The sequence below is a fragment of the Babylonia areolata genome, chromosome 34, assembly GCF_041734735.1.
Source record: "Babylonia areolata isolate BAREFJ2019XMU chromosome 34, ASM4173473v1, whole genome shotgun sequence".
Lineage (NCBI taxonomy): Eukaryota > Metazoa > Mollusca > Gastropoda > Neogastropoda > Buccinidae > Babylonia > Babylonia areolata.
In genome coordinates this window covers 1,802,010-1,816,027 of record NC_134909.1, presented here as the reverse complement: position 1 = coordinate 1,816,027, position 14,018 = coordinate 1,802,010, and the positions used below count along the sequence as shown (strand labels likewise).

The 14,018-nt window shown below is 46.4% G+C and overlaps 1 protein-coding gene across 1 annotated transcript; it reads left to right on the top strand.

The window, feature by feature from the left end:
- The first annotated feature begins 1,226 nt into the window (after window positions 1–1,226).
- On the top strand, window positions 1,227–13,300 carry LOC143277356 (eukaryotic translation initiation factor 4 gamma 3-like). Its single transcript, XM_076582141.1, has 12 exons — window positions 1,227–1,245; window positions 1,804–1,905; window positions 2,398–2,499; window positions 3,058–3,143; window positions 3,870–3,932; window positions 5,040–5,189; window positions 6,602–6,835; window positions 7,534–7,833; window positions 9,791–10,320; window positions 11,048–11,425; window positions 12,053–12,277; window positions 13,210–13,300. The coding sequence occupies exons 1-11, from the start codon at window positions 1,227–1,229 to the stop codon at window positions 12,267–12,269; spliced, it is 2,181 nt and encodes a 726-aa protein (XP_076438256.1). The 3' UTR covers window positions 12,270–12,277; window positions 13,210–13,300.
- The last annotated feature ends 718 nt before the right edge of the window (window positions 13,301–14,018 follow it).

Genomic DNA, 14,018 nt, shown 5'->3' with positions numbered 1-14,018 from the left:
TGTTTTCAGCACCGTTCCTCTTTGTGAATGTGAGTTTTTGGTTCTTCAGCCTCTTGCGTTCGTCATGGTGATGTTCAGAATGAAAGTAAAGTAAGCCCCATACTGCACTGTGCTAATCCCAGCAGGCTTAGCGTTTAGAGCATGCGCAGTGAATTAATCTGTTGGTAACGTCTCTTTGGATCTTGCGAGATCCGATAGGGCCTCATTCTAAATCAGGTTGCTATTGTGAGATCCGATAGGGCCTCATTCTAAATCAGGTTGCTATTGTTGTTCAACAATTTGTTCCTGTGTTTGCCATTCCTAAAGAGTTTGTGTGTGTGGTGTTTTGATTTGTTTGTGTGTTTGCCATTCTTAAAGAGTCTCTGTGTGTGTGTGTGTGTGTGTGTGTGTGTGACAGCCCCGAAAGGATAGGGAAGGTTTTCTGAGGGCCCAGAACCGCACCGTCAACCAGACAAAGCAGGAGCCGTCTAGGAAGGTTTTTGTGCGCCCAGAGGTCCACCTGCACAGAACGGAGAACGCTTACCGACCTCAGAGCAGGGTGCACGGCGGTAACAGGAAGGGGGAGGCGACGACAACTGAGGTACGTGCTGGTGTGTCAGGGGGAAGTTGTTTCTCTGTCTGTTGTGGGCGTGATGGTGGGTGTACGTTTGTGTCAGTGTCTTGTGTTTTCACTGTCTTCAGTGTCTGCTGTTGGCGTGATGGTGGGTGTACGTTTGTGTCAGTGTCTTGTGTTTTCACTGTCTTCAGTGTCTGCTGTTGGCGTGATGGCGGGTGTACGTTTGTGTCAGTGTCTTGTGTTTTCACTGTCTTCAGTGTCTGCTGTTGGCGTGATGGTGGGTGTACGTTTGTGTCAGTGTCTTGTGTTTTCACTGTCTTCAGTGTCTGCTGTTGGCGTGATGGTGGGTGTACGTTTGTGTCAGTGTCTTGTGTTTTCACTGTCTTCAGTGTCTGCTGTTGGCGTGATGGCGGGTGTACGTTTGTGTCAGTGTCTTGTGTTTTCACTGTCTTCAGTGTCTGCTGTTGGCGTGATGGCGGGTGTACGTTTGTGTCAGTGTCTTGTGTTTTCACTGTCTTCAGTGTCTGCTGTTGGCGTGATGGTGGGTGTACGTTTGTGTCAGTGTCTTGTGTTTTCACTGTCTTCAGTGTCTGCTGTTGGCGTGATGGCGGGTGTACGTTTGTGTCAGTGTCTTGTGTTTTCACTGTCTTCAGTGTCTGCTGTTGGCGTGATGGCGGGTGTACGTTTGTGTCAGTGTCTTGTGTTTTCACTGTCTTCAGTGTCTGCTGTTGGCGTGATGGTGGGTGTACGTTTGTGTCAGTGTCTTGTGTTTTCACTGTCTTCAGTGTCTGCTGTTGGCGTGATGGCGGGTGTACGTTTGTGTCAGTGTCTTGTGTTTTCACTGTCTTCAGTGTCTGCTGTTGGCGTGATGGCGGGTGTACGTTTGTGTCAGTGTCTTGTGTTTTCACTGTCTTCAGTGTCTGCTGTTGGCGTGATGGTGGGTGTACGTTTGTGTCAGTGTCTTGTGTTTTCACTGTCGTCAGTGTCTGCTGTTGGCGTGATGGTGGGTGTACGTTTGTGTCAGTGTCTTGTGTTTTCACTGTCTTCAGTGTCTGCTGTTGGCGTGATGGCGGGTGTACGTTTGTGTCAGTGTCTTGTGTTTTCACTGTCTTCAGTGTCTGCTGTTGGCGTGATGGTGGGTGTACGTTTGTGTCAGTGTCTTGTGTTTTCACTGTCTTCAGTGTCTGCTGTTGGCGTGATGGCGGGTGTACGTTTGTGTCAGTGTCTTGTGTTTTCACTGTCTTCAGTGTCTGCTGTTGGCGTGATGGCGGGTGTACGTTTGTGTCAGTGTCTTGTGTTTTCACTGTCTTCAGTGTCTGCTGTTGGCGTGATGGCGGGTGTACGTTTGTGTCAGTGTCTTGTGTTTTCACTGTCTTCAGTGTCTGCTGTTGGCGTGATGGTGGGTGTACGTTTGTGTCAGTGTCTTGTGTTTTCACTGTCTTCAGTGTCTGCTGTTGGCGTGATGGCGGGTGTACGTTTGTGTCAGTGTCTTGTGTTTTCACTGTCTTCAGTGTCTGCTGTTGGCGTGATGGCGGGTGTACGTTTGTGTCAGTGTCTTGTGTTTTCACTGTCTTCAGTGTCTGCTGTTGGCGTGATGGTGGGTGTACGTTTGTGTCAGTGTCTTGTGTTTTCACTGTCGTCAGTGTCTGCTGTTGGCGTGATGGTGGGTGTACGTTTGTGTCAGTGTCTTGTGTTTTCACTGTCTTCAGTGTCTGCTGTTGGCGTGATGGTGGGTGTACGTTTGTGTCAGTGTCTTGTGTTTTCACTGTCTTCAGTGTCTGCTGTTGGCGTGATGGCGGGTGTACGTTTGTGTCAGTGTCTTGTGTTTTCACTGTCTTCAGTGTCTGCTGTTGGCGTGATGGCGGGTGTACGTTTGTGTCAGTGTCTTGTGTTTTCACTGTCTTCAGTGTCTGCTGTTGGCGTGATGGCGGGTGTACGTTTGTGTCAGTGTCTTGTGTTTTCACTGTCTTCAGTGTCTGCTGTTGGCGTGATGGTGGGTGTACGTTTGTGTCAGTGTCTTGTGTTTTCACTGTCTTCAGTGTCTGCTGTTGGCGTGATGGTGGGTGTACGTTTGTGTCAGTGTCTTGTGTTTTCACTGTCTTCAGTGTCTGCTGTTGGCGTGATGGTGGGTGTACGTTTGTGTCAGTGTCTTGTGTTTTCACTGTCTTCGGTGTCTGCTGTTGGCGTGATGGTGGGTGTACGTTTGTGTCAGTGTCTTGTGTTTTCACTGTCTTCGGTGTCTGCTGTTGGCGTGATGGTGGGTGTACGTTTGTGTCAGTGTCTTGTGTTTTCACTGTCTTCGGTGTCTGCTGTTGGCGTGATGGTGGGTGTACGTTTGTGTCAGTGTCTTGTGTTTTCACTGTCTTCAGTGTCTGCTGTTGGCGTGATGGTGGGTGTACGTTTGTGTCAGTGTCTTGTGTTTTCACTGTCTTCGGTGTCTGCTGTTGGCGTGATGGCGGGTGTACGTTTGTGTCAGTGTCTTGTGTTTTCACTGTCTTCAGTGTCTGCTGTTGGCGTGATGGCGGGTGTACGTTTGTGTCAGTGTCTTGTGTTTTCACTGTCTTCAGTGTCTGCTGTTGGCGTGATGGTGGGTGTACGTTTGTATAACGTGTACACACACACACACACACACACACACGCACACACACACACAAAACACACACACACACACACACACACACACACACACACACACACACACACTCACACACACACAACGCACACACATTTTGCTTGTATGACTATTTTTGCATATTTACCCCGCCATGTAGGCAGCCATACTCCGTTTTTTTTGGGGGGTGTATGTTGGGTGTGTTCTTGTTTCCATAACCCACCGAACGCTGACACGGGTCTTTAACGTGCATATTTGATATTCTGCGTACGTATACACACGAAGGGGGTTCAGGCTTTAACAGGTCTGCACATATGTTGACCTGGGAGATGGGGAAAATCTCCACCCTTTACCCACCAGGCGGGGTAAATATGCAAAAACGTCCACTCGGTGTGTGGGTATGGCTTTTAAAGAAAACGTTGAACAACATTTCTACGAGTGACTGAAAATGAAGGGGATGGTCGTGAGGCCGTACAGAGCGAAGTGCTGGCACTGTGGAACCGGTGGCCTTACCTGGCACTTCATTCACCGGAGTCCATTTCCACACAGGGAGACCGCTTGGGTTATCTTCTATCGTCCAGTGACACACGCGAAGAATGAGACAGTGCTGGGTAGACAGTCATATACAAAAGAGGACGATTGCGTGTCCGACATTGTTGCAGAAATACACGCGGATTACGTCTGGTTTCTTCTTTCTTTCAGGCAACAGCAGAGGACAAATTCGCGCTCCAGTATGCACAGCTGTGTCAAGCTTTGTCGAACAAGGTGAGTTGTCTGTGGCTGTGCCTTTATAACCTCCCTTACCTTCCCTTTCTCTGCCTCTGTCCCCTCGTGGTACCTGGATGTTTCTGGGTTTCCAAGCTCCTCTCTCTGGCTCCTCGGAGTTTGCTCCCTTTGTCGTGTTCTGTCCCTTTGCACGTAAGAAGCCCCAAACCACCCTCAAGTTTTGTAGTCTTTATTATTCAGTACTTAAATTCAGCGAACAGATATTGATTTGATGAGAGGAAATGATTTTTTTTTTCATTTGAAAGACTGAACAGAAAGATAAGATAAGATAAGAATAACTTTATTATCTCCAGCTGGAGAAATTTGGTCAGGTGCATTATCACAACATAGACAAGTAAACAACATGGGGACCATAACTGTAAAAGCCAACAACAGCCCCTACAAATATTACGAAGATACAAATGTAAAAAATATCACATACATCGTTTCATACATACATCCACACACTGCAGGTAATAACTAGTATTCTTAATGTAAAAACAGAAAGAATTAAGAAACATTATTTGAATATAATTATAAACATAGCCTACTATACTGCACATTGTATTACATTGATTATAATAGATAAGATAAGATAAGAATAAAGATGAATTGCGGAAAACCACAACCAGATAATCAGCACACACCCGCACCGCACCCCCACCCCACCACCACCACCACCCATCCCACACACGCGGATAACTTGATTAAACAAGAGTAATAAACATATGTTCTCAAATAAAAGCATTCAACATCAGTTTAAACAAGCGTTCAGTTTCTTTTAAGGTTTCTTTGCAGGGATGTTGCGGTGCTGGAAAAGCATTCAGCGGTGAACACCAGCATCTCATCTTTAGCTGTCGTCACATGCTGTGTTGTGAATTTCTCCCTGTACCACCAAGAAAGCAGTCGAGTCACTTAGTGTTAGCTGGAATTCCACAGCTCAGCGAATTAATGCAATTTCAGTTCTGCCTTTCTTTAACTGAACATGTGGTGGTGTTCACACTGACAGCCAAATTTCGCAGTGAAGTGTGCTTTCTATTCCTGTGTGTCCTAGCCAAAGAGTTGTGTCTGACAGTTGTACAACAACAGTCCATGTCTTTCTAACAGGGCGTGGTGAACGAGGACGGAGAAGAGGTGACCTACCGAAAGGTCCTCATGGGGGAATGTAAGAGCGAGTTTAAAAAAAATAAGATGGAGGAGCAGGTCTCGAGAATGCTGAAGGAGCTGGGGGATGCCGCCCAGGCCGACAGCAGTCAGGTAGGTGTCTTGTCTGGTCTTGATGTCGTGGTGTCCTGTCTTGTCTTGTCTGGTCTTGTCTTGGGTCGTGGTGTCCTGTCTTGTCTTCTCTTGTCTTGATGTCGTGGTGTCCTGTCTTGTCTTCTCTTGTCTTGATGTCGTGGTGTCCTGTCTTGTCTTGTCTTGCCCTGTCATGATGTCGTGGTGTCCTGTCTTGTCTTGTCCTGTCATGATGTCGTGGTGTCTTGTCTTGTCTGGTCTTGTCTTGATGTCGTGGTGTCTGGTCTTGTCTTGATGTCGTGGTGTCCTGTCTTGTCTTGTCTTGATGTCGTGGTGTCCTGTCTTGTCTTGTCGTGGTGTCCTGTCTTGTCTTGTCTTGTCTTGATGTCGTGGTGTCCTGTCTTGATGTCGTGGTGTCCTGTCTTGATGTCGTGGTGTCCTGTCTTGTCTTGTCTTGATGTCGTGGTGTCCTGTCTTGTCTTGTCTGGTCTTGTCTTGATGTCGTGGTGTCCTGTCTTGCCTTGTCTGGTCTTGTCTTGATGTCGTGGTGTCCTGTCTGGTCTTGTCTTGATGTCGTGGTGTCTTGTCTTGTCTTGATGTCGTGGTGTCCTGTCTTGTCTGGTCTGGTCTTGTCTTGATGTCGTGGTGTCCTGTCTTGTCTTGACTGGTCTTGTCTTGATGTCGAGGTGTCCTGTCTTGTCTTGTCTTGATGTCGTGGTGTCTTGTCTTGTCTTGATGTCGTGGTGTCCTGTCTTGTCTTGATGTCGTGGTGTCCTGTCTTGTCTTGATGTCGTGGTGTCCTGTCTTGTCTTGTCTTGTCTTGATGTCGTGGTGTCCTGTCTTGTCTTGATGTCGTGGTGTCCTGTCTTGTCTTGATGTCGTGGTGTCCTGTCTTGTCTTGATGTCGTGGTGTCCTGTCTTGTCTTGTCTTGTCTTGATGTCGTGGTGTCCTGTCTTGTCTTGATGTCGTGGTGTCCTGTCTTGTCTTGATGTCGTGGTGTCCTGTCTTGTCTTGATGTCGTGGTGTCCTGTCTTGTCTTGATGTCGTGGTGTCCTGTCTTGTCTTGATGTCGTGGTGTCCTGTCTTGATGTCGTGGAGTGACATGTCCGCCAGACGCTGTAATGGATTGTCCATATGAAATGATCCTCTGGGTGTGAAGCATACAATTTTGACATACAGTTTGAGTGTAGTGTAACAGTTGATTAATGCAAAAGGAAGTTGTGCTTTATACACACACAGAATTTAAACGTGAGTGGCATGCATTACAGTTTGTGAGTGTAGTGTAACAGTTGATTCAGATTGCAGTAAAAGGAAGCTGTGCTTCACATGGCCAGTAAAACCCGAGAGACATGCACACAGTTTGATTAAAGCAAAAAGAAGCTGTGCTTTAATCACACACACAAGTTACACGTGCTGCTCGTCGGGTCCACAGAGTGACGCCGTGCTGCCTCCAGAGGAGATGGCTCGGGCCGAGAGCAAGGCCCGTCACCGTGCCCTCGGGGGCATGTGCTTCTTCGGGGAGCTCTTCAACATCGGGATCGTTCGAGACACCACCATCCACGGCTGTCTCAACAAATTGCTGACGGATCGGGACGACCACAGCATAGAGTGTGCGGCCAAACTGCTGACAACTGTGGGCAAGAACCTGGACCAGCCTGGTGCCGAGGTAGGCCTTTGCTTTTTCTGTCCTTGTTGTTTTTTTCTTTAGAAATTTCTTGTCGGTCTTCTGTTCGGTTCTTCAGCCGTCTGTAGCCCTGCTTCAGCTCGCCAGAGAATAGCATGGCGCGTACTGCGACTGGTTCTGATGTCATAGCTGCTGGCACGCAGCATTTATTTGTATTTGTTTTTGTATTTCTTTTTATCACAAGATTTCTCTGTGTGAAATTCGATCTGCTCTCCCCAGGGAGAGCGTGTTGCTACACTACAGTGCCACCTATTTTTTTGGTATTTTTTCCTGCGTGCAGTTTTTATTTGTTTTTCTTATCGAAGTGGATTTTTCTACAGAATTTTGCCAGGAACAACCCTTTTGTTGCTGTGGGGTTTTTTTACGTGCGATAAATTCATGCTGCACACGGGACCTCGGTTTATCGTCTCTTCCGAATGACTAGCGTCCAGACCACCACTCAAGGTCTAGTGGAGGGGGAGAAAATATCGGCGGCTGAGCCGTGATTCGAACCAGCGCGCTCAGATTCTCTCGCTTCCTAGGCGGACGCGTTACCTCTAGGCCATCACTCCACTTGTTGGTGGGACAGTGAAAACGAAAATGGTTATACCCACTGAGATGTTCCGTGTTTGTTGTTTGTTTTTGTCTTTATATTGTGTGGTCGCAGAAGAGGAGTCTATAGATGACTACTTGTATTGCAGGCTCAAATGGACGAGTATATCGTTCGGCTGAAGGGGGTGGTTGGAGGAAAGCAGAAGCTGAAGGACGACAATGAAGACGAGGCGAGACTGGAAAAGCGAGAAAGAGAGTGGCTGGAATCACAGAGGAGGAAGAGAATGCTCAGCAGAGAGGAGCAGAGAAGACTGGACACTCTGGAAAGGATAGAGAGAAAGAGCGGACAGCCACCCGCCAAGGTCAAGGCCGAAGCTTCCGACAAGAAAGAGGATGAGCTGTGTAACCGGGTCAAATGTCTGGTCTTGGATGTCGTGGAATTGAGAGCGGTAAGTCCGTTACTTTGTCACTCTTCTTTTCCTTCTACTTCTTTGTTTTTCTTTTATTGTTTTTTCTCCTTCTCCTTCATTTTCTTCTTCTTCATCTTTCCACTTCGTTTCTTTTGTTTTTAATGACTGTAAAAAATTTCTTCTTCTTCTTCTCCTCCTCCTCCTCCTTCTCCTCCTCCTCCTCCTTCTTCTCCTCCTTCTCTTTCTTCTCCTCCTCCTCCTCTTTCTTCTTCTCTTCGTGGGCAGCAATCCCAACGCCAACGTTCACTAGTATGTACACGAGTGGGCTTTCACGTGCATGACCGTTTTTTCCCCCGCCATGTAGGCAGCCATACTCCGTTTTCGGGGGTGTGCATGCCGGGTATGTTCTTGTTTCCATAACCGACCGAACGCTGACATGGATTACACGATCTCTAACGTGCGTATTTGATCTTCTGCTTGCGTATATACACTGAAGGGGTTCAGGCACAAGCAGGTCTACACATATGTTGACCTGGGAGATCGGAAAAATCTCCACCCTTTACCCACCAGACGCCGTTACCGAGATTCGAACCCGGGACCCTCAGATTAAAAGTCCAAAGCTTTAACCAATCGGCTATTCCGCCTGTCATTCTTTCTTTCTTGTGATTCACTTACTCCGGGAAATTGAACAGCTGTCTTGTGCGGGTTTCAGAGTTGAGTGTGAAGAATCTTTTTTCGTTGTCTTGCTTTGCTCTCTATTGTCTCTAAGTCTCTCTATGTTCTCTCTTTCTCAGTCTCTGTCGATGGCGTGGTCACGTGGTTCTCAACTTGTAAACACCTCACTTCTTGCTCTGTCAGTGTCAGGCCAGACTGGCATCAGAACTTCCCTTCAGCCGCACACATTCTTTTTTTTTTTCCCCTTGCAGAGAAGGTTATATTTGTCAAGAAACATGTAATCACATTTCACATTAAAATTTTGGGTAAACAATATAACAAAATACATTGATTCCAACAAAAACAATGAAACATTACACCGTAGAATCTGCTTCAAGGAAAAACACATAAACACTGGCCCTCGCTGCACTGAAGTTACATCATTCATCCAACTGCAAGGTTTTTGTTTTTGCATCTCCCCAGTCCCAACAAACACCCACACACAGTGAGGCACACACACACACACATACTCTTTAACGTATAATCCCTCGGTCAATATACCACAAAACTAGCAATATAATCTCCTTCTGAGACATCGAGGGAACACCGATATTAATCCAGTTTAAAACAGGTTCTTAGAATGTACAAACATAATCATGAAGAAAAAACAACAATATTATCAATTATTATTGTTATGAAAACATCAAAACCTGTTAAATAATATTGTGTATATTCTAAGCTAGCCATCTGTCGGATCATTATGTTATTCTCTTTCTCTCTTACATACACAGAGTGGCAAACAGCCAGACACAAACACTCACACGCACACACCCCTCCCTCCCCCCCCCCCCCCAACCGCACACATTCTTCCCTGTGGGCTATTTGTGCATCACGATAGCTATGTATTCATGTATGACCATCAGAACACCAGAGGAGGTAGCTGCTGTTCCGACTATCTGGGCTGGAATTTGATTAAAGTGGAGAGTGTCTTGCCCAGGTTACATGCCCACTGTCTCGGCCAAGAGGGTTTTAGGACAGTCGGCGTTGGGATGGTTCCCAAAGGCCAACTAGCCCCCAAGGCTGTAGCACTAAGAGCCAGTGCAATTTTGCCTCCTGGTTTGAGAGTCATAGTTCTTCACAAAAGATTAAACTGTAAATGATTTCCCATTGCAATAGAGAAACCATTGATAATACAGCTCTCACTTTGTTGTTTGCCCAACTGTAAACTTCTGTCAATCTGTGACATCAAGTTGTATTCATGTACATGGTTCTGTCTGTGCTGGACGCAGCACACGCTGTGAACAATGCTGTAGTTTGAAACTTTGCAATGATCGGTCCTCAGAGAAACTGGGTGCAGAGCAAAGTCAAGGAGGACTTCGTGCCCACGACGATCAGTAACGTTCACCTGAAGGCCAGGGAGGAGGAGGAGATGGAGCATTACCTCAACCGCCAATACCGACCTGCGCCCAGCAACGGCTACGGGGCAGCCAGACCCAAAGGTCCGATGCAGAATGGCGGTGCAGACGGTCGGAGCTCAGCATCTAAGCAGCACGTGCAGCATACCATTGACCCCAAACACACGACGTGCACCAAGGGCAGTGAGGAGGCCGGGTCCCGTTCCCAGGAGGTGTCCAGCACAGAACGTGGTCTGACCCAACACCGCCTCGGCAGCCCCGCCAACAGGTTCCACGCCCTGAACGGCCAGAGAGCCAGTGACAGTCGCCATGACAACAGACCCACGCCACCTGCTGGGTGGGGGTGTGACCAAAGGGGCCGCCACTCTGACAGACGTGACAGCGATGGAGATCAGGACCTCCGCAGACCTCTGGCGAAGTCCTGTGTGGAGGGAGGTCGGGCTGTGGCCAACCAGAGGTGAGTCTGAGTCACATGTCCGTGCACCGCCAAGAAATCACTCCCTCCTTTCGGTTTCGGTTTCTCAAGGAGGCGTCACTGCGTTCGGTTGAATCCATACACGCTAAACCACATTTGCTAGGCAAATGAAATGCCTGACTAACATCATAATCCAACGCACTTAGTCAGGCCTTGAGTGCATGCTTAGATATTTGTGTATCCATCCGGTGGATTTCTTCTTCACAACTCTGCCAGAGGACAACATTCTCGTTGCCATGGGTTCTTTTTCAGTGCGCCAGTTGGTTGCCGCACACGGGACCTCGGTTTATCGTCACATCCGAATGACTAGACGCTCAGTTCGATTTTTCAAACTTGGGAGAAAGGGCGAGAGCGGGATTCGAACCCACACCCTCACGGACTCTATTGGTAGACGAGCGTCTTAACCATATACATTTCAATTTGTTGCTGCATGAAGATGTGTTTTACTGTAACAGCTGCATATATATATGTTTGTGTATTACTGTTTAACATAATTTTATTTGTTCGTAATTGGCAGTGAAATAATCGGCATGAAAATACAGTGAATATTTATGGTGTTGGAACAGTCGTACATGTTGGAAGTTTTTTGGGCATTCGTAGAACACGTGCTGCATTGATTTTTGTGGGACTTGTGCTTTGTTGTTGGCGTTGTGGGACTTGTGCTGTGTTCCTGGCATTGTCTGACGTGAAGTCAATGTGAATCTCACAGGAGGAGCATGCCGGGAGCAGCACCTCTGACGTCCAGCCAACCCTCCAGAACCACCAGCCGTAACAACAGCGAGCCAGGCCAGTACTCCACAGAGAGCACCCCCACAGGGACCGTGGTGGGCGTGGAACCCACGAGGATGAGTCAGGAAGAGCTGAATCGCCGGACCAGGACCATCGTAGGAGAGTTCGTCCTGAACGGCGACTTCAAGGAGACCCAGGAGTGCATCGCTGAGCTGAAGAATGTGGACTACTCCCAGCTGATCATCAGCATGTTGGAGAAAGTAATGGATATGAACGGGTCCAAGTCCTTAAACCTTGGACAGCTCCTGGTCCACATGCTTGGAGAGAATATCTTCACTGCGGAAGATATCATCGTAGGGTGAGTAGAAGTATGAGTGTGTCTGAGAGCGTGTGTGCATACAATGGCCAGTAGAAACTGACAGATTTGAGACGCCATGTGGGAAAAAAAACTGCTCGTGAGGCAAGTTGGAACACAGCAGCATCGCGGGGAGAGAAGTGTGGGTATAGAAATACACTGAACGTGCAAGAAATTTGCATCCACAGTGTAATCGTATCATCACAGTTCTGTTTTTCTAATCTTGTTTGTGAGAACTTGGAGAAAACTGACACTTGGTAAACTTGGACAGCTCCTGGTCCACATGCTTGGAGAGAATATCTTCACTGCGGAAGATATCATCGTAGGGTGAGTAGAAGTATGTTTTTTCTAATCTTGTTTGTGAGAAATTGAAGGAGAAAACTGACACTTGGTAAACTTCGCTTTGTGGCAATGATTCTGTGAAAAACACTGAATGATTCTGATTGTGGCAATAATTCTGTGGAAATGACTGACGGTGGCAATAATTCTGTAGAAACTGGCGTGAATAATGGAAACAGAAGCCAAATCGCCTCCACATTTATGTTCTCATGGTTTGTCACTGCACATTTTCCATTTCCTCTCTTCCTGAGGGACGGTGCTTATGACGGTTGTGTGGTGTTTGTGCCCCAGGGTTCGCGAGTTCCTGTCTGTGGCAGAAGACCTGGAGCTGGACATGCCCAAGGTGTGGGACTACACCTCTGAGGTCCTCACGGCGTTCCGGGGAAACTCGGACTTGGTACGGGGGGTCCGGCGGGCCATTAGGCAAATACCGGGCATCACGGTCCTTCAGTTCAAGCCGGGGATGAGGAAACTGACCCTCACCCTCATGCAGATTGCCAGGCGATGAGATTTAAGGTGGGTACTTGTTTGGCAGTAGATGAGGTTCAAGGTGGGTACTTGTTTGGCAGTAGATGAGGTTCAAGGTGGGTACTTGTTTGGCAGTAGATAAGATTTAAGGTGGGGTACTTGTTTGGCAGTAGATAAGATTTAAGGTGGGGTACTTGTTTGGCTGTAGATAAGATTTAAGGTTGGGTACTTGTTTGGCTGTAGATAAGATTTAAGGTGGGTACTTGTTTGGCAGTAGATGAGGTTCAAGGTGGGTACTTGTTTGGCAGTAGATGAGGTTCAAGGTGGGTACTTGTTTGGCAGTAGATGAGGTTCAAGGTGGGTACTTGTTTGGCAGTAGATAAGATTTAAGGTGGGGTACTTGTTTGGCAGTAGATAAGATTTAAGGTGGGGTACTTGTTTGGCTGTAGATAAGATTTAAGGTTGGGTACTTGTTTGGCTGTAGATAAGATTTAAGGTGGGTACTTGTTTGGCTGTAGATAAGATTTAAGGTGGGTACTTGTTTGGCTGTAGATAATATTTAAGGTGGGTACCTGTTTGGCGGTAGAAGACGATATTTAAGGTGGGTACCTGTTTTGTTTTTTTTTAGTACAGGTTTGTGAATATTCAGCCTGACATTGGTAATCCCGTGCTTGCTTGAAACAGCACAGTTTGGGAGAGGGAGTGTTTTTCTGTTGCACCTGACTTCCTGTGGATGAGACTATTGTTAATCAATATTGTCTGGAAATGATGTTACAACTTCACGTGTGTTTTACTGAGGGACATGCTGTTGTTGTACGTGTTGAAGAGACCCAATGAGAGACCTGTGTTGAGTGTCTTCGAGCCATTTACTTGAAAAAAAAAAAAAAAAAAAAAAAAAAAAGCTTTGACATTTGATCCACTCTGTCTCGTGAACTTTTCTTTGCCAATAACACGCCTCCCCTTTCATTTGTCCACTCCAGAACAAAGAACAAGTACGGTCGGGCATCGTCAGAGGGAAGGAAAAGAAGAAGATGAAGAAAACCTGGTGCTTTGTGACTTGAATGAACGGAGATGAAAAAAAACAACAGACTATTTTGATTCTGATTCTGATTCTGATTCACACACACACACACACACACACACACACACACGCGGGAGAGAGAGAGAGAGAGAGAGAGAGAGTTTGCTGCAAATATCCTCATAGTTTTGTTGTTGTTGTTTTAGAAATATTATGGGAATGTACTCACAATTTGTGTGTGATTTTAAAAGATGTTGAAAAATTTGCAAATGTGTCAAAAACAACCAACTATTTTGTTTTGCTTTTTGTGCGTGGTTTCATGTGACTTTACATGCGTGTCTGATAGACCTTGTTAAAGTTTAACTGATATTAGAATTGATTCTGATACACACACACACACACACACACACACACACACAGAGAAAGTTGTTGCAAATATCCTCATAGTTTTGTTGTTGTTGTTTTAGAAATATTATGGGAATGTACTCACAATTTGTGTGCGATTTTAAAAGATGTAAAAACAAATGTTTGAAAAACAACCAACTATTTTGTTTTGTTTTTTGTGCGTGGTTTCATGTGCATGTCAATGAAGGGATTTAACCTGTGACCTCAAATGCCACTGATTTTTTTTCCATTTCATGATGGAATTTTACTTGTGACCTCAAGTGCATTGATTAATTTTTTTTTTTTTTATCCATTTCATGATGAAATTTTACTTGCGACCTCAAGTGGATTGATTTTTTTTCCCATTTCATGATGAAATTTTACTTG